This window comes from Carcharhinus amblyrhynchos, unplaced genomic scaffold (assembly GCF_965287045.1).
Source record: "Carcharhinus amblyrhynchos unplaced genomic scaffold, sCarAmb.v2.hapA scaffold_43, whole genome shotgun sequence".
Lineage (NCBI taxonomy): Eukaryota > Metazoa > Chordata > Chondrichthyes > Carcharhiniformes > Carcharhinidae > Carcharhinus > Carcharhinus amblyrhynchos.
The window spans coordinates 3,871,588-3,896,130 of record NW_027649784.1 but is presented as its reverse complement, the minus strand read 5'-3'; the positions used below and the strand labels follow the sequence as shown (position 1 = coordinate 3,896,130).

General features: G+C 50.3%; 1 protein-coding gene across 1 annotated transcript in view; it reads left to right on the top strand.

Annotated features, from left to right (window-relative positions):
• Positions 1-24,543, top strand: part of dnah2 (dynein, axonemal, heavy chain 2) — a 190,939-nt gene that overhangs the window by 46,209 nt on the left and 120,187 nt on the right. Inside the window, exons 23-32 of the mRNA XM_080181836.1 lie at positions 1,698-1,801; positions 4,328-4,484; positions 5,330-5,412; positions 8,846-9,026; positions 10,593-10,731; positions 13,647-13,864; positions 16,174-16,272; positions 19,932-20,057; positions 20,738-20,848; positions 23,082-23,270. Coding sequence (XP_080037962.1) covers positions 1,698-1,801; positions 4,328-4,484; positions 5,330-5,412; positions 8,846-9,026; positions 10,593-10,731; positions 13,647-13,864; positions 16,174-16,272; positions 19,932-20,057; positions 20,738-20,848; positions 23,082-23,270 — 1,407 coding nt within the window. The remainder of the gene's footprint in view (positions 1-1,697; positions 1,802-4,327; positions 4,485-5,329; positions 5,413-8,845; positions 9,027-10,592; positions 10,732-13,646; positions 13,865-16,173; positions 16,273-19,931; positions 20,058-20,737; positions 20,849-23,081; positions 23,271-24,543) is intronic.

Genomic DNA, 24,543 nt, shown 5'->3' with positions numbered 1-24,543 from the left:
AGCAAGTGTGAGGTTATCCACTTTGGCAGGAATAATAGTAGGAGGGATTACTATTTAAAGGGCGAAAAGCTGCAGCATGCTACGGTGCAGAGGGACCTGGGGGTCCTTGTGCATGAGTCGCAAAAACCCAGTCTGCAGGTGCAGCAGGTGATCGAGAAGGCGAATGGGATGCTGGCCTTTATAGCGAGGGGGATAGAATATAAAAGCAGGGAGGTCTTGCTGCAGCTGTACAGGGCACTGGTGAGGCCGCAGCTGGAGTACTGTGTGCAGTTTTGGTCGCCGCACTTGCGCAAGGACATTTTGGTCTTGGAGGGAGTGCAGAGGAGGTTCACTAGGCTGATACCAGAGATGAGGGGGTTGGACTATGAAGAGAGACTAAATAGACTGGGTCTGTACTCGTTGGAGTTTAGAAGGATGAGGGGAGGTCTTATAGAGATGTATAAGATAATGAAGGGGATGGATAGGGTAGAGGTAGAGAGATTCTTCCCGCTCAGGAATGACAGCAGGACTAGAGGGCACAGCCTCAAGATAAGGGGGGAGCAGTTTAGAAGGGAGTTGAGGAGGAACTTCTTCACTCAAAGGATGGTGAATCTCTGGAATTCTCTGCCCGTTGAAGTGGTGGAGGCTACCTCGCTAAATATATTTAAGTCACGGGTAGATAGGTTTTTCGTAGGCAAGGGAATTAAGGGTTATGGGGAGAAAGCGGGAAAATGGAACTGAGCCACTTCAGATCAGCCATGATCTTATTGAATGGCAGGGCAGGCTCGAAGGGCTAGATGGCCTACTCCTGCTCCTACTTCTTATGAAAGCTTTCTTGGAGAATGTTTACCTGAACATCGACACGGATGCCACCATCTCACATGAGAACACCATTCACCAGGTACACGGAACATACTCTTACAACTCAGCCAACGTTGTCTACCTGATACGATGCAGGAAAGGATGTCCCAAGGCTTGTACATTGGGGAGACCACGCAGACGCTACGACAACGGATAAATGAACACTGCTCAACAATCACCAGGGAAGACTGTTCCCTTCCTGTTGGTGAACACTTCAGCAGTCACGGGCATTCAGTCTCTGATCTTCGGGTAAGCGTTCTCCAAGGCAGCCTTCACAACACACAACAGCGCAGAGTCGCTGAGTAGAGACTGATAGCCAAGTTCCGCACACATGAGGACGGCCTCAACCGGGATCTTGGTTCATGTCGCACTATCTGTATGCCTGGGCTTGCAAAATCTTACTAACTGCCTTGGCTGGAGACAATACTCATCTGTTTAACATGTGCTTAACCCTCTTTCCACTCGTATTGTCTGTAGCTTTAAGACTTGATTAGCTGTAAAGATTCACATTCCAACCATTATTTTATAAACTGACTTTGTGTCTTTATGTGCCCTGTCTGTGAACAGAACTCCCACTCACCTGATGGAGGAACAGCCAGTTCCGAAAGCTAGTGGCTTTTGCTACAAAATAAACCTGTTGGACTTTAATCTGGTGTTGGGAGTTTTCTTACTATGTTCTCAGCAGCAGCACATTTCTCAATCATAGTACTTGCTGAGTCCAGAAGCCCTGCTCGAGCCAGAATTGATACCGTGGGTGTAATAACAGGAAGGCTGCAAACCAAGGATACCAGGCCAGTCAGGTTTCGCCATTCCAAGAGAAAAGATAGCTAATCATGTGTTTGTGTTATTCCCGGCAGGATAAGAACTGGGAGATTATAACTGCATCAAAGAACAAGGTTCAGCAGTTCAAGAAGACAATGCCACTGATTACAGACCTGAGGAATACAGCCATGCGAGACAGGTGAGTGGGGAAAGTCACTCCCAGTCATCGCTGAGCATCACGTCACTCCCTCATCGTTTGCCCAGGTGGGCAGACCTTTCCCTTCAGTTGCCTGGGCTCCAATCTTCAGCCCATTGGAGACCAGACTTAACCAGGGTTTTTTTTTTAAACTTTATTCCAATCCAATCAAGTCAAATTAAAGCCAATTCAGAGTCCCAACAAGTTGGGACATTCCTGATCCAAGCTGACAAGACAGGGCTCTCACCTCCTGTCTTGGGCTTGACCTACATGACCCAAGCTGTTCGGAGTAGGCGTAGCTCCACCTCCAAGGCTTGATCTAATTTGCATCTTAGCCAAAAGGCTGAGATGCTGCTTTAAAATGAAACTGAAATGTTACCTAATGACTTCAACCAAGCGTAGCATGTCAATACTACACTTGATCTTAGCCAAAAACCAGGGGTTGGCAGCCAGAGGAGGGGAAGAGTCATAGCCTCCCGACAGTGCCCATCGGAGTCTGCACCAACCAGAATCCATCCACATCCTACTCTCATAACCCCACATATTTATCCTGCTAACCCCCTGACACTAAGGGGCAATTTACCATGGCTAATTCCTCTAACCTAAGTATCCCAGGACACTAAGAGACAATTTAGCATGGCCAATCCCCATAATCTACACATCTTCGGACATTAAGGGGCAATTTAGCATGACCAATCCCTCTAGTCTGCACATCTTTGGAGTGTGGGAGGAAACCGGAGCGCCTGGAGGAAATCCACGCAGACACAGGGAGAACATGCAAATTCCACACAAACAGTGACCCGAGCTGGGAATCAAACCCGGGTCCCTGGCACTGTGAGGCAGCAGTGCTAACCCACTGTGTCACCGTGCCGCTGGGATTGAACCCGGGTCCCTGGCGCTGTGAGGCAGCAGTGCTAACCCACTGTGTCACCATGCCGCTGGGATTGAACCCGGGTCCATGGCGCTATGAGGCAGCAGCACTAACCCACTGTGTCACCGTGCTGCTGGGATTGAACCCGGGTCCCCGGTGCTGTGAGGCAGCAGCGCTAACCCATTGTGTCACCGTGCCGCTGGGATTGAACCCGGGTCCCTGGCGCTGTGAGGCAGCAGCGCTAACACACTGTGTCACTGTGCCGTCCCAAGGCAGGATAGTTAGGCTGTATGCTTTTAAAGAAAAGATTTCTGGGAGAGAAACCTCACGACTCGACAAGAATGGTTCTCTGTCCTTCAGTTTAACTCGGGGGATATCTGACCCAATATTTTCTGACACGTAGTCAAGCAGCAAACGTAGAAATGTTAACCCTGTGTCTGTGTATTAAACAGTAACAACTGTTCCAGAGTTGTTATTGAGAATGTGGAACTCTGCTAATCTGACAGAGAAACAGATCATTCCCCTGGTGTCCTGCTATAAAATATGGATGGAAGATTTTATACTATCTCAATCCATTAGCTCGTGTCTCTGATAAACAAAAACTAATAATTCTGCAGCAACTTTCACAACGGTCAAAGGTGCCTCGCAGCAAAAAAAAGTCTTTTGTAATGTTAGAGGAATTATGCACAGCAAGATCCCAATATCAATGTGATGATGACCAGATAAGCTGCTACATTTAAGTTGCTTTGGCTGAAATGAAGTACTGGCCCAGTATCGATACCCCTCGATACTCTTCTGAACATCTGACAAATAGTGCCCACCTGAGAGGGCAGATGCAGCCTCAGTTTAGTCGCTCAACAGAAACAGAGCACCTCTGACAGCGCAGCACTGACCCTCTGACAGTGTGGCGTTCCCTCAGCACTGACCCTCTGACAGTGCGGCGCTCCCGCAGCACTGACCCTGTGACAGTACGGCACTCCCTCAGCACTGACCCTCTGACAGTGCGGCACTCCCTCAGCACTGACCCTCTGACAGTGCGGTGCTCCCTCAGTTCTGCACTGGACTGTTAGCCTATTTTTTAATGCTCTGATCTATGCTATGGGTCTTTCTGATTCAGTGGACAGAGTAACATGCACTGGGCCATAATGTGGCTTTGTTTTCCAGACTGGAGCAGCTAATTCTAGTTTGGTTCATGAATTGTGCCTTCTCTTGGATTAGTTGCTCCCCCTTGCCTTTCCAAAGTTGTGCTGAAACCTGATAGAAGTCTACAAAATTATGAGGGGCACAGACAGAGTGGATAGTCAGAAGTTTTTTCCCAGGGTGGGGAGAGTCAGTTACTGGGGGGCACAGGTTTAAGGTGCGAGGGACCAGGTTTAAAGGAGATGTATGAGGTAGATTTTTTACACAGAGGGTGGTGGGTGCCTGGAACTTGCAGCTGGGGGAGATAGTGGAAGCAGATGCAATAGTGAGTTTAAGGGGTGTCTTGACAAATACGTGAATAGGATGGGAATAGAGGGATATGGTCCCTGGAAGGGTAGTGGGTTTTAGTTCAGTCGGGTAGCATGGTCGGTGCAGGCTTGGAGGTGCCAAAGGGCTTGTTCCTGCGCTATAATTTTTTTGTTCTGTTATTTGATATCCTCCCTGTAACTAACTTTCAGACACTGGAACAGCATCAAAGATGAGGTGCAGAAACTGTTTGATCACACCAGTGAAGATTTCACCCTGGAGAAAATCATTGAGCTTGGTTTGGAGCAACACGCGGATGCAATCAGCAGCATCTCGTCTGCGGCCACAAAGGAGCTCTCCATCGAAATGGTAGGGACAGCAGCACCATGTGCCAAACGGGTGGGAGCTGTCTCAGCTTTACTCTGCATGGGGCAGCATTAGTAATGTCCCTGCCCTCCACACTCCATCCCAGGCAGCCGAAATCCTGAGTGCTAATAATCTGTTGGTTCACTTCAGCTACAGTGCAGACAGAGGCTACTCAGCCCATTGAGTCTGCACTGCATCTCCAACAGAGCATCTTACCCAAGCCCTGTCCACATAAACCCACATATATGCCCTGCTAATATTCCCCTCACATCTTTGGACACTAAAGGGCAATTTAACATGGCCAATCCACCTAATGTGCACATCTTTGGACACTAAGGGGCAATTTCGCACAGCCAATCCACCTAACCTGCTCCAATGCCAGTATCTCCACATCATGACTCTGAGTTTAAACAGAAAACAAGGATAGTAGACCAGGCTATCTGCCCCTTATCTCCATTCAGTGATGGGTGCAAGGCCCTCCATGTGCTTATAAGTTGCCGTTTAGTGGCTAAGCTCTTTGGGAGTCCGTTCTGCCCATGGCAAGTGGCTGAGTTTTCAACTTGCCCTTGGCCGTGGCCTCAGAGCCGCTTCACCATGGACTCCAGAAAGCTGCTCGTTCAGTGGTGCCAGATGAACAACTGGGATTGACAGGAGCAGCATGCTGGTGCCTTTAGGAGAGGAAGGGGGTAACTGCAGGAACTGGGCAGTGCCCTGGTACAGCGTGGCTGACCAGACACTGAGAACGGCCCCACTGAGCAGCTAAAGCTGAACGGACAATTGGGCTGTGGTTTTATTCATCATCTTTGACTGGATGTTAAACCGATCTTCATGTTGTCATCTCCCAACAGGCTTTGGAAGGAATAAAAAAGACATGGGAAGTTACAACTCTTGATCTTATGCCATACAAGGACAAAGGTCATTTTAAGCTGAGGTGAGACCTTAACCACCGCAACAACAACTTACATTTATTCGGCACCTCTAACGTTGTAAAACATCCCGAGGCTTCTGACAGGAGCTGGGCCACCTGCAGAGATATCAGGGCAGGTAACTGAAAGCAAGTAGAGAACAGGTACAGAGAGACAGAGAGGTTTCGGGAGGGAATTCCAGAGCCGGGGACCAGAAGGTTCGCTTGTCAATGCTGGGATGAAGGGGATTGTGCAGGATTGGAGGAGCATTGAGATCTGGGAGGGTTGTAGGACTGGAGGCAGAGACTAGGGGAGAGGAAGCGAGGTAGAGAGGCTTGTAAACAAGGGTGAGAATTTTAAAATGGGTTTCCAGTCGAGCAACGCAGGTCAACCCACAGCAAAACAGCAGCAGCAGAGAATGATGATAATGTTTTTTCTCTTTTCATTCACAGGTTTTAAGTCGGTCCACCTTGTGTCTAACGAGGGGCATACACGCGATGGGTCGTACTGGGGCTGCTCTTGGTTGTTCGAGATTGGCCTAGTGCTTCATGTTGTTAGTGTGTGCCTAAACAGGACCAGATTCTGGGCAAGACGACAGCTCAGTGACTATCACTGTTTGCTGTGCAGACACATGGATTTGGGCCGGTGTCTGTGGGAGTTTGTGCATTCTCCCCATGCTTGCGTGGGTTTTCTCCGGGTGCTCCAGTTTCCTCCCACACCCCAAAGATGTGCTGTTAGGCTGATTGGCAGGAATAAATTGTCCCTAAATCAGATTTCCTCAATCTGGATGGCCATAAAACATTAGACAGGGGTCGTGGGTGGATTAGGGGGACTGGTGGTGTTGAGATGGCGGCGCGGGCTCATTGGGCCGAAGGGCCTGTTTCCCGGGCTGATTTTGTTCTTTGAAAGCCTGGAGATTGCGAATCTGCTCTTCTCTCCCTTCACCCTTGGCCAGGCTGCACAGAGGCATCCCTGATACGTTTTGCAGCCTGCTGTTGGAATGAGAAACTTCCCCTGAGGAGAACAGAGGTCGGAGTCAGGAATTTCACCGCTCTGCTCGATTTAGAATCAGGTTAATGCAAGGTGTCCCTGCCACATCTGCTGAAATGAAGCTCTATCCCTGTGGTCTGTATCATGTGATCCGATCGCAGGAGGCACCTGCTGTAATGCAGGCAAAATCCTTCCGGAGAGACTGGTGAGAATGTGCAGCATGCTGCCCCAGGGGAGTGGCTGTTAGATTCATTTCAGGAGGAAGCTCAGCAAACAGTGAGGGGGTAAGGAATTGAAGATGCTGATAGGATAGTGATGAACCATAGAACCCCTACAGTGCTGAACGAGGCCATTCGACCCATCGAGTCAGCACCGACCCTCTGACAGAGTACCTTACTCAGACCCACATCCTATCCCCGGAACCCTGTGCATTTAATCCCCCTAACCTGTACATCTTTGGACGCTAAGGGACAATTTAGCATGGCCAATCCACCTAACCTACACATCTTTGGACACTAAGGGACAATTTAGCACGGCCAATCCACCTAACCTACACATCTTTGGGGTGTGGGGAGGAAACCGGAGCTCCCGGAGGAAACCCATGCAGACATGGGGAGAATGTGCAGACTCCACACAGACAGTGATCCCAAGCCGGGAATTGAACCCGGTTCCCTGGTGCTGCCAGCGTGCTGCCCCATGGTTCTAATGTAGCAGGAGTGGGAGGAGGCTTGTGAGGAGCAGAAACACCAGCAGGTAGCAGTTAGGCCCAGTGGCCTGTTTCTGTATTGTAGCTACTGTCCCCTGGGAGTGCAGAGGGGATAGCTGGTGGGGGGAAGGTAGGAGATGGCTGGTGTGGCGGAGAGGGTTGGAGGGGTGGATGGGGCATGGGGTGGTGAAAGTGGCAGAGAGGGAAAACAAAATAAAACCTCGGCCCTTCAGACTTTGCCTGAGCATATTGCAAAGATGGAGGCAAGCTGGCTGGTAGAATACACTGACAGCACTGTGAAGCCCCTCTCGCCCACGTGGAAATCCCTGCTCTTGTATGGAGCTTGTTTAAAAACAAGTCTTTGTTTAAAAACTTTAAAAACTTGTTTAAAACTTGTTTAAAAACAGCACAGCAGCAGCCAGAAAACACGGCTAGCAAGGCGTGAGCCCGAAGGATGAAATATTAAACGCTCATACAAAGCCCAGTAACCGGTAACAGATGTTGCACTGTTGCTTTGTGTTTTGAGTTTTGCCCAGGCTGGCTGGCTGGGCTCGAATCTGTAACTTACAGTGGGCTCCTCAGAGTGCGTGGCACCCACTCTGATCTAATCTGTGCCATTTGTTCCCACACACTCACTGCACCAGGCCAGCACATGTACAGCCAGTGCACAGACATGGGGTGAAAGCAAATTACAGCGGAAGCTGGAATCGGAAACTAAGGGAAAATCTCAGCAGGTTTGGCAGCCTCTGTAAGGAGAGAAAACAGCTGATGTTTCAAGTCCAGATGACCCTTTACCAAAGTTAAAAGGCCCAGAAAATGGGAGATAATTAATGGAAGATGGGTCATAGCCAAAGAAACCAGGGGTAAGGCTGCTAATGGCGGCCCTTAGGGAGAATGTGTCTGTTACCCCAGCTGCAATGTGTCTGTTGCCCCAGCTGCAGCGTGTCTGTTGCCCCAGTCGCTTGCTCCTGTTGCAGACACTGTCCACCTGCCCGTCTGAGTAATAAGAACATAAGAACATAAGAAATAGGAGCAGGAGTAGGCCATCTAGCCCTTCAAGCCTGTCCCGCCATTCAATAAGATCATGGCTGATCTGTCGCTGCTCAGTTCCACTTTCCCGCCCTCTCCCCATAACCCTTAATCCCCTCTCTTATCAAAAACCCATCAACCCGCGTCTTAAAAATATTTAGCGAGGCAGCCTCCACCACTTCAACGGGCAGAGAATTCCAGAGATTCACCACCCTTTGAGTGAAGAAGTTCCTCCTCAACTCCGTTCTAAACCGCCCCCCTTTTATCTTGAGGCTGTGCCCCCTAGTCCTACTGTCTTTTTTGAGCGGGAAGAGTCTCTCCACCTCTATCCTATCCATCCCATTCATCATCTTATACATCTCAATGAGATCTCCCCTCATTCTTCTAAACTCTAATGAGTACAAGCCCAGTTTATTCAGCCTCCTCATAGCTCAACCCCCTCAACTCCGGTATCAGCCTAGTAAACCTCCTCTGCACTTCCTCCAAGGCCAAAATATCTTTGCGCAGGTGCGGCGCCCAAAACTGCACACAGTACTCCAGCTGCGGCCTCACCAATGCCCTATACAGCTGCAGCAAGACCTCCCTACTTTTATATTCAATCCCCCTCGCTATGAAGGCCAGCATCCCATTCACCTTCCTGACCACCTGTGAAGTGTTGTGAATGATGTGAAGTGTCCGATTGAGGATCCCGCGGGTGCCATGAGCTGATGTTGATCTTTAATCTCTCTGCACAGGGGAACAGATGAAATTTTCCAGGTGCTGGAAGAAAACCAACTCACACTGTCGACCATGAAGTCCTCCCCGTATCTGAGGGCCTTTGACAAGCTGGTGGATTATTGGGAGCGGTGCCTGTCTCTAATCCTGGAAGTGATAGAAATGATCCTTACCGTACAGAGGCAGTGGCTGTATCTGGAGGTAACGGATTCCTTCACAGGTATATTACACTGAGTGACCAGACCAACCGCGCAGAGTTAACTCCCTGCTTAAGCACTTTGGGAACATCCTTCTGGGCCTATAGGAAACATGGCAGCCAGTTTGAGTACAGCACACTCCCACAAACAGCCCCCTGGCCATGACCAGTGAGGCTGGCTGAGACAAATATTGCCCCGGCATGTAAGGGAAAAGTCCCCGACTCTCCTTCAAAACAGGAACGGCGGGATAGTTTACTCTGGAACTCCACCCTCAAGGTGGGTTGGGGAGTCGGGAAAACCCCTGGTTCCATCCACCTGCCTCGGGAGAATGTGCCTGCAAGGAAAGGATTTTCATTGTGCGTGTGCGTGTGTGTACATGTGTGCGTGTCTGTGTGTGTGCGTGTCTGTGTGTGCGCGCCCGCCCGCGCATAGGCCTGTGTGTGCGCGCGGGCATCGGCGTCTGTGTGTGTTTGCATCTCTGCACATGTCGGTGTGTGTGTGTACGCGTGCATCTCTGTGGGCGCGCATCTGTGTGCGTGTGTGTGTGTGTGTGCATGCACTCACGTGCAGTCTCTCTGTATGTGTGTATACATCTGTGTGTGTGTGCGCGCGAGTGCGTGTCTCTGTGTATGGGTGTGTACATTTGTGTGTGAGTGCGCATTCTCTATGTCTGCGTCTGTGTATGGGTGCATGCGCACGTCAGTCTATGTGTCTATGTCTGACCTTTAGGAGCAGACACTGGTACAGCTGTGAGCTTACTGCCAAGAGAAATACCATGATGTGGATATGCCGACGTTGGACTGGAACGAACACAGCAAAAAGTCTGACAACACCAGGTTTAAGTCCAACTGATTTATTTGATAGTAAACTCACAAGCTTTTGGAGTTTGCCCTTTGTCAGGTGAATGGAGAGTTCTGGCCTCAGACAGAGCATGGTCCTCTGCTCAGCTCTGTCGTGTGTCGTGAAGGCCGCCTTGGAGAATGCTTACCTGAAGATCAGAGACCAAATGCCTGTGACCGCTGAGCCAAGCCAAGTTCCACACACACGAGCACGACCTCAACCGGGATCTTGGGTTCATGTTGCACTATCTGTAACCCCCATGACTTGCCTGGGCTTGTAACATCTCACTGTCCTGTCTGGAGACAATACACATCTCTTTAACCTGTGCTAATGCTATTTCTACTCACATTGTCTGCATCTTTAAGACTTGAATAGCAGGTTAACTGTAAAGACTTGCAAACTAATCAGTATTCTGTAAACTGTGTGTGACTTTATATGCCCTTCTCTGATCAGAACCTCCCACACACCTGACGAAGGAACACCGTTTCCGAAAGCTTGTAAGATTGCTATCAAATAAACCGGTTGGACTTTAACCTGATGTTGTGAGACTTCGTACTGTGTTTACCCTAGTCCAACGCTGGCATCTCCACGTCATCACTGAGCCTAGCCAGTGGGTGATGGGAGTGGTGAACCTGAGTGAACATCCCAGGGCACTTGGGGACGGGTGAGTGACAGCCTGGAGCCAGTTCTGCTGTTTAACAAACTCCCGGGGTTCTTTGTGTTGCTACAGAACATATTTCTCGGCGAGGACATCAGAAAGCAGCTGCCCCGAGAGTCAGCGGAGTTTGATAACATCGACTCACAGTGGAAGATAATCATGCTTCGCCTGGTCCAGGAACCCAATGCTCTCCGAGGAACCCATCACCCAGGTACCTTCAATTCTGGGTCCTGCATCTCAGCAGGGATGGAGAAAGATCAGAATAGGAATGGAGGAGGTTGTTCAGTCCCTCCAGCCTCCTCCACCATTTAATAAGGTCATGGCTGATCTAACTCTCATTAAGTCCACTTTCCCGCCTTGTCTCTATAACCCCAATTCCCCGACACATTAAAAACCAATCAGTCTCAGCCTTGGAAATGATTCTGCCTCCACAGCTTCCTGAGTGCAAAAAAATTCCAAAGATTCATCACTCTCTGAGAGAGAAAATTCTTCCTCAAATCTTGGTGCCCTTGTGTATCAGCCGCTGAAAGTAAACAGGTGCAGCAGGCACTAAAGAAGGCAAATGGTGTGTTGGACTTTCATAGCGAGAGGATTTGAGTTTAGCAATGGGGATACTTTGCTGCAGGGCATACAGGCGGTACAGGGCTTTGGTGAGGTCACACCAGGAGTATTGTGTGCAGTTTTGGTGTCCTTACCTGAGGAAGGATGCCCTTGCTATAGAGGGAGTACAGCTACCAGACTGATTCCTGGGATGGCAAGTCTGTCAAATGAGAAGAGACTAAGTCAGTTAGGGTTATATTTACTGGAGTTTAGTAGACTGAAAGGGGATCTGATAGAAACTTATAAAATTCTAACAGTGTTAGACAGGGTAGATTCAGAAAGAATGTTCCCAATGGTGGGGTGAGTCCAGAACTAGGGGTCAGGGTTTGAGGATAAGGGGTAAACCTTTTAGGACTGAGATGAGGAGAAATTTCTTTACCCAGAGGGTGGTGAATGTGTGGAATTCACTCCCACAGAAAGTAGTTGAGGCCAAAACGTTGTGTGATTTCAGGAAGAAATTAGATATCGCTCTTGGGGCTAAAGGGATCGAGGGAGAGGGGAGAATCTCCTGCCCTGGCCTCCTTCTGTACTATATGGATTCTGCGATTATCCCCTTTTCCCTCAGAATGTGGGGTGAGGATATTGAATTTGATGATCAGCCAGCCATGATCTTATTGAATGGCGGGGCAGGCTCGAAGGGCTGGATGGCCTACTCCTGCTCCTATTTCTTATGTTCTTATGATCATAATGAATGGCAGAGCAGGCTCAAAGGGCTGAATGGCCTCCTCCTGCTTCCAGAGTCTACATTTCTATATAAATGAGCTTCTTATTCTGTGGCTATTTCCTCTGGTTCTACACTGTTCCCCGAGTGAAGACTTCCTCCCAGCAGTTACCTGATATTGGCCTTGGAGGGAGTGCTGCTGACATTCACAGCGTCAGAAGCATGGGCTCACAGGGACAAATGTAGGAGGCCAGGTTGCATAGACCAGGATTGTGTTCCAACATGGATGGAAGATTTGGGGTCGATCTAATGGAGTGGTTTAAGATAATTGAAGGATTTGATGGAGGTGGTGGAGAGGGTGTACAGAACAAGAAATGAGAATGAGGCCATCAGCTGGTGATGCCATGAGCCCTGGGAGTGGACCTGAACCAAATGGAGCGACTGTGGGAGCGAGTCCCACATTGTCCCCAGTCCCCGGGCAAGCAGCGTTAGAGAAAAGTCAAACGGAATTCGCATTGCTGCAGTGGGTGACCTCATGCAGTCATGATTCTGATCAGGATGTCATTACAATGACACTGTAAGTCATGGTGAATGCAGAACTTGTCGCCCTTCGTTTAGCCATTTGGATGGCACCAGAATTTAATCATGTCCCCTGGCCCACTTTATCCTTACTCTTGTCCTATGAGCTGATCTTGGCAGCCCCTTCAGCGAGTAGCTCCTGCTCCCTGTGACTCCCTACTTCAGCCTTGCCTCCTCTCTCACCCACACTTTCAAAGTCACTGAATCCCTATAGTGCCAAAGGAGGTCGTAGAATCATAGAACCCTACAGTGCAGAAAGAGGCCCTTCAGCCCATCGAGTCTGCACCGAACATAATCCCACCCAGGCCCCATCCCCATATTCCTACATATTATACCCCCTAACCCCTCTAACCTTCACATCCCTGGACACTAAGGGGCAATTTCTTAGCATGGCCAATCAACCTAATCCGCACATCTTTGGAGTGTGGGAGGAAACCAGAGCACCCTGAGGAAATCCATGCAGACATGAGGAGAACGTGCAAACTCCACACAGACAGTGACCCAAGCCGGGAATCAAACCCAGGACCCTGGAGCTGTGAAGCAGCAGTGCTAACCACTGTGCTACCATGCCATGTCATTCAGCCCATCGAGTCTGCACTGACTCTCTGACAGAGCATTGGTAGAGACAGGCATGGTGGCACTCTTGTTAGCACTGCTGTCTCACAGCGCCAGGAACCCAGGTTCAATCCCTGGCTTGGGTCACTGTCTGTGTGGAGTCTGCACATCCTCCACGTGTCTGCGTGGGTTTCCTCTCAGTACTCCGGTTTCCTCCTACAGTCCAAAAGATGTGCTGGTTAGGGTGCATTAGTGCTGGAGTGTGGTTCCCAAGGGATTTTCACAGTAACTTCATTGCAGTGTCAATGTAAGCTTACTTGTAACCAATAAACAAACTTTGCTCTTACCCTGGCCCCCGTAGCCCCCTGTATTTATCCCTCTAATCCATCTAACCTGCACATCTTTGGACACTAAGGGGCAATTTAAACTGGCCAATCCTCCTAACCTATACATCTTTAGACATTAAGGGGCAACTTAGCATGGCCAATCCACCTAACCTGCACATCTTTGGAGTGTGTGGAAACCAGAGTACCCAGAGGAAACCCATGCAGACACAGGCAGAATGTGCAGATTCCACACAGACATACTTCACTACCCCCACTTCCCTCCTTGCCTCCCACTGTAACTCTCTGTGTTTCCTTTCTGCTTCCTGTTTGATTCCAGCCTCTTTTCCTCGAGAGCTGTCTCTTTGAGAAGCAGTGTTGGAACATGAGATGTTCTTGCTCCCTCAGGTCTCCTGGACACATTGAATGGCATGAATAGCAAGCTGGAGGAGATTGAGAAATCCCTGGACATGTACCTGGAGACCAAACGCCAAATCTTCCCACGCTTCTACTTCCTGTCTAATGACGATCTGCTGGAGATCTTGGGGCAGTCCCGCAACCCCCCAGCAGTGCAGCCCCACATGAAGAAATGTTTTGACAACATCAAAACTCTCAAAATGCAAAAGGTAATGTCACCTGCCTCCGCACTCACCCCTCAGGTAGGTGCTGACACCCTACCGATTTCATATGGGCACCCTCGGAGTGTCTGGCTGATCTTCCTGCGCAGACGTGGCCGTCAAATGTCAGTCACAGCCAAGCGCAAAGCTGTCGCTATCCATTAACCGCTTGCACACACTCACAACCTCTCTCCTGTTCTCTCTCACTCTCTCTCCCTCTCACGCACTCGCACACTCTCTCTCCCTCTCACGCACTCGCACACTCTCTCTCCCTCTCACGCACTCGCACACTCTCTCTCCCTCTCACGCACTCGCACACTCTCTCTCCCTCTCACGCACTCGCACACTCTCTCTCCCTCTCACGCACTCGCACACTCTCTCTCCCTCTCACGCACTCGCACACTCTCTCTCCCTCTCACGCACTCGCACACTCTCTCTCCCTCTCACGCACTCGCACACTCTCTCTCCCTCTCACGCACTCGCACACTCTCTCTCCCTCTCACGCACTCGCACACTCTCTCTCCCTCTCACGCACTCGCACACTCTCTCTCCCTCTCACGCACTCGCACACTCTCTCTCCCTCTCACGCACTCGCACACTCTCTCTCCCTCTCACGCACTCGCACACTCTCTCTCCCTCTCACGCACTCGCACACTCTCTCTCCCTCTCACGCACTCGCACACTCTCTCTCCCTCTCACGCACTCGCACACTCTCTCTCCCTCTCACGCACTCGCACACTCTCTCTCCCTCTCACGCACTCGCACACTCTCTCTCCCTCTCACGCACTCGCACACTCTCTCTCCCTCTCACGCACTCGCACACTCTCTCTCCCTCTCACGCACTCGCACACTCTCTCTCCCTCTCACGCACTCGCACACTCTCTCTCCCTCTCACGCACTCGCACACTCTCTCTCCCTCTCACGCACTCGCACACTCTCTCTCCCTCTCACGCACTCGCACACTCTCTCTCCCTCTCACGCACTCGCACACTCTCTCTCCCTCTCACGCACTCGCACACTCTCTCTCCCTCTCACGCACTCGCACACTCTCTCTCCCTCTCACGCACTCGCACACTCTCTCTCCCTCTCACGCACTCGCACACTCTCTCTCCCTCTCACGCACTCGCACACTCTCTCTCCCTCTCACGCACTCGCACACTCTCTCTCCCTCTCACGCACTCGCACACTCTCTCTCCCTCTCACGCACTCGCACACTCTCTCTCCCTCTCACGCACTCGCACACTCTCTCTCCCTCTCACGCACTCGCACACTCTCTCTCCCTCTCACGCACTCGCACACTCTCTCTCCCTCTCACGCACTCGCACACTCTCTCTCCCTCTCACGCACTCGCACACTCTCTCTCCCTCTCACGCACTCGCACACTCTCTCTCCCTCTCACGCACTCGCACACTCTCTCTCCCTCTCACGCACTCGCACACTCTCTCTCCCTCTCACGCACTCGCACACTCTCTCTCCCTCTCACGCACTCGCACACTCTCTCTCCCTCTCACGCACTCGCACACTCTCTCTCCCTCTCACGCACTCGCACACTCTCTCTCCCTCTCACGCACTCGCACACTCTCTCTCCCTCTCACGCACTCGCACACTCTCTCTCCCTCTCACGCACTCGCACACTCTCTCTCCCTCTCACGCACTCGCACACTCTCTCTCCCTCTCACGCACTCGCACACGTCTTTACCACTCTCAGGATGTTGGCAGAGGGCAAGGGTGCATTTATTTCCCTCTTTTGGAAAGGCTTCACCGTAGCCAGCTAAGTTTCTGGAAAAGGGGGAATCAGAGCGCATTAAGAGACGGAAGCCAAACCATGTTGGGTTGGGTGGTTTGCGCCAGTAAGGAATATGAGTGAACCATACATTCAGCTGGGTCACTGACTGGCCAGCATTTATTGCCTATCCCTAGTTACCCTTGAGAAGGTGGTGCTGAGCTGCCTTCTTGCACAACTGAGTGTCTCACTCGGCCATTTCAGAGAGGCAGTTGAGAGTCAACCCCATTGCTATGGCTCTGGAGTCACATGTAGGCCAGACCGGGGTAAGGACAGCAGATTTCCTTCTCTAAAGGAACCAGATAGGTTTTTCCAACAATGGGTCATCAGTAGATTCTTAATTCCAGATTTTTTTTTATTGAATTTAAATTCCACCATCTGCTGTGGTGGGATTCAAACCCGGGTGCCCATAAACGTTAGCTGAATTTGTGGATTAACCCGGTGATCTCCAGGCAGTGTAACCACACCAGCCAAGAGTACAGATCTCCGATATTGTGACAACTGACCTAACAGGTGCACTAACATGTCTCTCTAGATCGGAACCACCAACAAAATGGAAGCTGCCGGAATGTTTGCCGCTGATGGAGAGTATGTGGAGTTCAAACATCCCACTCTACTGGAGGGACCCGTGGAGGTACGGACATCTCCTGCCAGCTGATGCTGCCAGGGCCTCCAAATTAACACGATGCTGTTCCACCCCCCGGGGTTGGGGTGGCAGGGAGGTGGCCAGGGTGAATCTGCCTGTCTGCTTCAACCAACCCACTGGGATTGAACCCGGGTCTCTGGCGCTGTGAGACAGCAGCGCTAACCCACTGTGTCACCGTGCCACTGGGATTGAACCCGGGTCCCTGGCGCTGTGAGGCAGCAGTGCTAACCCCCTGTGTCACCGTGCCGCTGGGATTGAACCCGGGTCCCTGGCACTGTGAGGCAGCAGCACTAACCCACTGTGTCACCGTGCCGCTGGGATTGAACCCGGGTCCCTGGCGCTGTGAGGCAGCAGCACTAACCCACTGTGTCACCGTGCCGCTGGGATTGAACCCGGGTCCCTGTTGCTGTGAGACAGCAGCACTAACCCACTGTGTCAGCGTGCCACTCAAATCAATCTATGGTTCCACGGAGAGTACTTTTGTCAGGGGTGAAGTGACCCCATTTGTAGCCCATCACATGCCGTGTGACTGCAGCTCCTCACTCATATCACTGAGTCGTTCTGAATGTCCAGCCCTCTCCTCACTGTCCACCCCAGGGACACTAGATAAAAACTGGCTTGCTGGAACAGAGCTGGAGTATTGCTGAAAAGATACATATTGTTGAAACTTCAAAATGGCTACTCGAAGCGACGTACCTTCATACACAGGGACCCATCCTCTGCAAACAAAAGGAATGTGTCCAAGCCTTGCACCCTTTTTTATTTAATTACCTGGAAGCCAAGGAAGCTGATAGCTCCCTGTTGGTAACACCTCAACCAATCAGAGTTGCCTTTCTCCTGTAGTAGAAATTGTGACTGTTTGAAATTTGGCATTCTTGTGTTTGTCCTGAGGAGCGCTGAGCTTCAAAAAACATGGGCGGGATTCTCTAGCTGCGCTCATCACAAGGCCGCAAGTTCCTTGTCCGAGCTCCACGGACCTCTGAACGGTCTGCTGAGTTTTCCGCTTCGCCTTCTACCCTTCCCATGGTGAGCGAGATGGGGAAGTTTCAGCCCTGGTCTCTCTCAGCAATACTCAAAATACACAGATAATTGATTAGGAGAAGTTGGAAAAGAAGTGGGATAATTGCGTAAAGGAATCTGGGAACGTGGATTCAGGCATCTTTAAAAGTCAGGATACAATTTAACAAAGGTCACCAAAAATCACAAAGCAGATCGTGGCATTCTCCCCAAGAGGGATTCAAGTGAAGATTAAACCTTGGTTAGATCATCCTTGCAGTACTCAGAACAGTTCTGATCTCGATATCTTTTTATAAAAAGACTGCTGAAGCACTGAGGAAGGTACAAGAAAGATATGCAAGCACTGAAACTGAATTTAAATCTTATAACCTATCAGGAAAAAGGTGAACAAGCAGAAGGAGAAAGCTGAGGGGTGACCAGATGGAGGCCTTTTAAAATTTAGGAGGATTTCAGCACTGTCGATGTAGAGATGTTCCCACCTGTGGGGGAAAAAGCAATGTGAGACTGCCACTAATAAATCCAGGAGAAACTTCATTTTCCAGAGACTGGGGAGAATGTGGGACTCGCTCCCACGGGGAGTGGGGGAGAATGTGGGACTCGCTCCCACGGGGAGTGGGGGAGAATGTGGGACTCGCTCCCACGGGGAGTGGGGGAGAATGTGGGACTCGCTCCCACGGGGAGTGGGGGAGAATGTGGGACTCGCTCCCACGGGGAGTGGGGGAGAATGTGGGACTCGCTCCCATGGGGGGTAGTCAAAGTGAGTAGTATCAAGATGTTTAACGGGGTAAGCTGGATAAATGCATGAGAGAGAATGGACTGGAAGGAAAGGGTGATGGGGTGAGATAGACAGGGATGGGAGGAAGCTGGCATGGAGCAAAAACACCAGCACGGAGCAGATGGGCCGAATGGCCTATCATGCTGTAAAATCCTTGTTGGTTTTTCCCAGTTGATGTGATCAGCCCAGGAGGCAGTGGGCAAACAATAGATGAAGGTTAAGCACTGGTGGTACCACAGTCAGTAATGACATATAGAATCAAGACATCCGTATGAAACTATTCCCTGTCGGGCATTTCACATTCAACTGCTTAATGTCCCTTTTAAAACAGAGGAGTTCCTTTCAATATATTAACGAGTTGGAGTATACTTTGGGTTTGTTCTGGCTGGGAGTGGGTATTTGATGTTTGGGGGCTGCTGTGTTGAGCCCTATTTTGAGTCGTACTCTCAGTAAATGTCGCTTCTCTCTGGGAGCACAGATCTGTGTTTTCACTCCTCATTGGGTAATATTCCTTGTGTAACCTCAGAGCCTTAGGGTGCGATTATTCTGACTGTCACACAAAGCCAGCTGATGGAGCTAACAGATTTCTACAGCCAGCAAACAGCCCCTTGCCCATGTGTACCCTGCCCCTCCCAGCTGCTGTGTAATTTTAACCAGTTGCCTCTCATCTGGGTCCTGTTTGCCCTCCTCCCAAACCCACAGGAGGGTACTGGTCCTTGCTCCGAATATGGCAATGGGTGAAAGCGCCCATCACTGTTAGGCAACCCCTCAGGTCATCACAGGCAGTCCGACAGGCACCGAAGGTTCAAATCAAATCTTTTGTGCCAGTGGATCCATAAGACATAGGAGCAGATGCCGGCCATTCAGCCCATCGGTCTGCTGCATTATTCAATGAGATTGTGACTGGTCTGATGTGATAATTGTCAACTCCACTTTCCCGCCATTATCCCCATAACCCCTCGATCCCACACAGACAGAGACTGTGTTCTTGACACATAGAAATCATAGAATTCCTACAGTGCAGAAGTGGCCCATCGAGTCTGTACAGACTCCCTGACAGAATATCTTACCCAAGACATCTCTCCTAACCCCACACATTTAGCATGGCCAAACCCCCTAACCTGCACATCTTTGGACGCTAAGGGGCAATTTAGCATGTCCAATCCACCAAACCTACACATCTTTGGCTGCTAAGGGGCAATTTAGCGCGGCCAATCCCCCTAATCCACACATCTTGGGACAATCCACCTAACCTACACGTCTTTTGGGCTGTGGGAGGAAACCAGAGCACCCAAAGCAGACATGGGGAGAACATGCAAACTTTGCAGAGAGAGTGACCCGAGGCTTGGATTGAACCTGCGTCTGTGGCACTGTGAGGCAACAGTGCTAACCACTGTGCCATTGTGCTGCCCTGCATCCTTGCTTTCCCTTGGAGATTTTCCCCTCTTGAACACATCAACCACTTGTTGGGGAACGGCTCCTTGGGAAGCATGTGTCCTCCAGCACTTCCCCTCTCATCACCATCGTTCAAGGTAGTGAGCATTAACTACCAGTGTCATGGAGATTCTACTCAGACCAGGCATCCGCGTGCATACCCGCAGCTACTCTCCTCCTGCCAGGCGAGTGAGAATTGACTGAGTGATTGAGAATAATTCATTCCTCCAGACCCCCAGGCAGACCGTAACCCTCCCAAAATCCTGACAGAGATCTATTAAAACCAACACAGACCCAGGGCGTTCCAGGTTTCTCGAGTAGATCAGCTAATGTTAGGAAGTCTAGCCAAATGCTCGGGGTTAAATAACAGGGACCTGACATCTCTTTGTCTCTTTTGTTAATGCGTTCCTGTCTCTCTCAGGCATGGCTCTGTGATGTGGAACGCACCATGCGCTTTACTCTCAAAGACTTACTGAAGGACAGTCGCTTGGCCCTGAAGAAAATGCTGACCAAACGAGACAAGTGGGTGAAGGATTGGCCTGGTCAGGTTAGTAATGGATTTTCCGGTCTGCTGGAGGGTAAACCAGCCCAAGTGTGAATGCAGTCATTTCCATTTCCCTGCTCTGCGCTTGTCAGAGCAGATTTTAATACTGTACAGCACCACAGCTTTTCTGAAATGTTTGAATGTTATCCCACACTGTGAATCAGGTTGGAGTGTAAGGATTGTGCTGACAAGTAGTGGCAGCCATTTACACGCAGCAAGATGGCAAGAAGGCTCACACTGGCTTTGGCCAGAGAGAGTATTGTCCGGTGCAATATCACTTCACAAAGACTGCCAAAAGATACGGGGGGTGGGGGGGCAAGGCCACAGTTTAAGCTTCAGGTTTATTTATTAGTGTCACAGGTAGGCTTACATTAACACTGCAATGAAGTTAGTGTGAAAATCATCACACTCTGGTGCCTGTTTGGGTACAAATGGCAGCCACAGCTTTAATGTGGCACAAGATGGATCCAGGTAGCAAAGCTATTTGGCTCATCTCACAGAACACAGTCTGTGTTATTCTAGCAACCAGCTGCATCTTTAATAATTCTGTGGGTTTGATTTTGTCTGCACTGCTCCAATTCCAAGACTTAATCACTCTGTCTGGGCAATTCCTCACTCTGTTTTCCACGATTACCGTCTGTCCTCTCGATCCACCCAACACCCAGCCCTTCACTTCTTTACAGATGCTTATCACCTCGAGCCAGATCCAGTGGACCACGGATGTCACCAAGGCTCTGATGTCAGCCAAAGAGCAAGGCGAGAAGAAACCCGTCCGGGTTGTTAAACGGAAGCAGGTAAGTCAAGCTTCTCTGCTGATTTCAGTTAGCTGAATTGTTGGAGCAGGAGAGGAAGCCGGGCACTGACTGTCCATCGGTTCCACAGGGACCAGCGGGTGTTCCTCCCAGAGACCTTTTATAACGGGTGGAAAGACTACGGTGGGTGGGATGGGTATTTAAAATGATGAAGGTTTTAGATAGCTTAGACAAGGAGAAACTATTTCCAAGGATCAGGAGCCAGAGGGCACAGAATTCAGGTGATTAGCAGAATAACCCGAGGTTATGTGAGAGAGAAAGCTCTTTGGCAGTGAGTGGTTAGAATTTAGAATGCTCTGCCTGGTTAACATGATGGAAACAGAGTCAATCGCAGCTTTCCAAATGGAATTGGATAAATACACAAAGGAGGAACCAGTTGCCTGGATACAGTGAAGAAGCAAGGTACAGGAGAGTGGGACTAACTCTTTGAAAGAACTAACACTGACTTGATCGGTTGAATGGTTTCCTTTAGCAGGACGGGTTGGCCATGGGCTCCAACCACACTCAAGAAGCTTAACACCATCCAGGACAAATCAGCCCTGCTTGATTGTCACCCTATCTGCCAACATCTACTGTCTCTACCACCGATGCTCAGTAGCAGCCATGTGTACCATCTACAAGATGCACTGCAGCAACTCACCAACGCTCCTTAGGCAGCACCTTTCAAACACACAACATCTCCCATCTAGCAGGACAAGGACGGCAGATACCTGGGATCACCATCACCTGGAGGTTCCCCTCTGACTCATTCACCATCCTGACTCGGAAATATATCGGCCATTCCTTCACTGTCACTCCCTAGCTCCCTCCCTAACAGCACTGTGGATGTACCTACATCACACGGTGTAACCCCCCATCAGCACGAACTGGAGACGGTAGGTTATTGTCCTGCAGGTTTCAGTGTAACCCCCATCAGCACGAACTGGAGACGGTGGGTTATTGTGCGACAGGTTTCACAGTGTAACCCCCATCAGCACGAACTGGAGACAGTGGGTTGTTGTGCAACAGGTTTCACGGTGTAACCCCCATCAGCACGAACTGGAGACGGTGGGGTATTGTCCTGCAGGTTTCACAGTGTAACCCCCATCAGCACGAACTGGAGACGGTAGGTTATTGTCCTGCAGGTTTCAGTGTAACCCCCATCAGCACGAACTGGAGACAGTGGGTTGTTGTGCAACAGGTTTCACGGTGTAACCCCCATCAGCACGAACTGGAGACGGTGGGTTATTGTCCTGCAGGTTTCACAGTGTAACCCCCATCAGCACAAACTGGAGACAGTGGGTTATTGTCCTGCAGGCTTCACGGTGTAACCCCCATCAGCACGAACTGGAGACGGTGGGTTGTTGTGCTGCAGGTTTCACGGTGTAACCCCCATCAGCACGAACTGGAGACAGTGGGTTATTGTGCAACAGGTTTCACGGTGTAACCCCCATCAGCACAAACTGGAGACAGTGGGTTATTGTCCTGCAGGCTTCACGGTGTAACCCCCATCAGCACAAACTGGAGACAGTGGGTTATTGTCCTGCAGGCTTCACGGTGTAACCCCCATCAGCACAAACTGGAGACGGTGGGTTATTGTGCAACAGGTTTCACGGTGTAACCCCCATCAGCACAAACTGGAGACGGTGGGTTATTGTGCAACAGGTTTCACGGTGTAACCCCCATCAGCACGAACTGGAGACGGTGGATTATTGTGCAACAGGTTTCACGGTGTAACCCCCATCAGCACAAACTGGAGACGGTGGGTTATTGTCCTGCAGGCTTCACGGTGTAACCCCCATCAGCACGAACTGGAGACGGTGGGTTATTGTCCTGCAGGTTTCACGGTGTAACCCCCATCAGCACGAACTGGAGACGGTGGGTTATTGTCCTGCAGGCTTCACTCAGCTGCAATGCTGGTGTGAAATGTCGATGATCTCAGCATCCAAACCCCCTCCACCCTCAGACATCATCTTTCGAAATCATTACATCTCAGCATTCCCCAGTTGTCCCTGGATAAGATGGTGGTGGTGGTGAGCTACATTCCTGACCCACTTCAGCAGAAGTTGCCCCAGCATTTTGAGACTGCGTTCTTGTCAGTTTGGGGGCAGGGGGTGAATCGATGCTGGAAGCTCCCTGGCTTTAATGATGATGGGGGGAGTGAGAGACAGTAACCCTGTTGGCAGTTTCTCAGTGTGATCAGTGACTCCTTACTGTTCCGTCAATACCTCTGCAGGTTAGCATGTTACGCAAGTATTCCGAGGCCATCCGTGGAAACCTCACAAAGATCATGCGGCTGAAGATCGTGGCTTTGGTAACGGTGGAAGTCCACGCACGAGATGTCATCGACAAACTCTACAAGCTGGGGTGTATGGATGTGACTGCGTTTGATTGGCTCAGTCAGCTCCGACTCTACTGGGACAAGGTAACTATGCATTTCCACTGACCCCTCCGAGAGGAACCCCGCTTGCACCCCCTCACATTGTCCGTTACCCCCTGAGACAAACTTTGCCTCTGCCTCTTCCTCAATCTTATTACAAATATATCTGTCCCTACCACTGATGCATACAGTTCCATCATCGAATCCCTATAGTCTGCATCGACTCTGGCAAAATGTCTTATCCAGGCCCTATCCCCATAACCTCTCACATTTGCCATGGCTAATTCTCTCTAACCCACACAATTTTGGACACTAAGGGGCAATTTAGCATGTCCAATCCACCTAACCTGCACATGTTTGGACCATGGCAGGGAACCGGAGCACCTGGAGGAAACCCATTGCAGACACAGGGAGAATGTGCAGACTCCACACAGACAGTGACCCAAGCCAGGAATTGAACCCGGGTCCCTGGTGCTGTGAGGCAGCTGTGCTAACCCCTGTGCCAGCATACTATCCTGTTATGTGTTGCTGTACTTTGTGAAGCAGTTACTATAGGATCACAGGATCGATGTTGCTGCAACAATAAGGGACAAAAAACAAAGAAAATTCCAGCACAGGAACAGGCCTTTCGGCCCTCCAAGCCTGCACTGACCATGCTGCCCGACTGAACTAAAACCCCCTACCCTTCCGGGGACTATATCTTTATTCCCATCCTATTCATGTATTTGTCCAGATGCCCCTTAAAAGTCAATACCATATCTGCTCCCACTTCCTCCCCCGGTAACGAGTTCCAGGCACCCATCACCCTCTATGCAAATAAACTTGCCTTGTACTTCTCCTTTAAACCTTGCCCCTTGCACCTTAAACCCTCGCCCCTAGTAATTGATTCTTCCACCCTGGAAAAAAGCTTTTGACTATCCATTTTGTCCATGTCCCACACAATCTTGTAGACTTCTATCAGGTCAGTTACAATGTTAAATCACTTCCCATGGGTGTTTGTACACTGATTGACCTCGAGAGGCATCAGGACCAGCAGCATACAAACAGCATTGTCTGTGAAGGCTTGTAGAGGTTGGCCTGTCCTGATGGCCATGACATGGAGATGCCAGCGTTGGTTGGACTGAGGTAAGCGCAGTGAGAAGTCTCACACACCAGGATTATGTCCAACAGCTTTATTTGGTAGTAAACCCACAAGCTTTCGGAGCGCTGTTCCTTCATCAGGTGGAACTCCCCACTCGCCTGACAAAGGAACAGCGTTCCAAAAGTTAGTGGTGTTTACTACCACATAAACCTGTTGGACTTTAACCTGGTGTTGTGA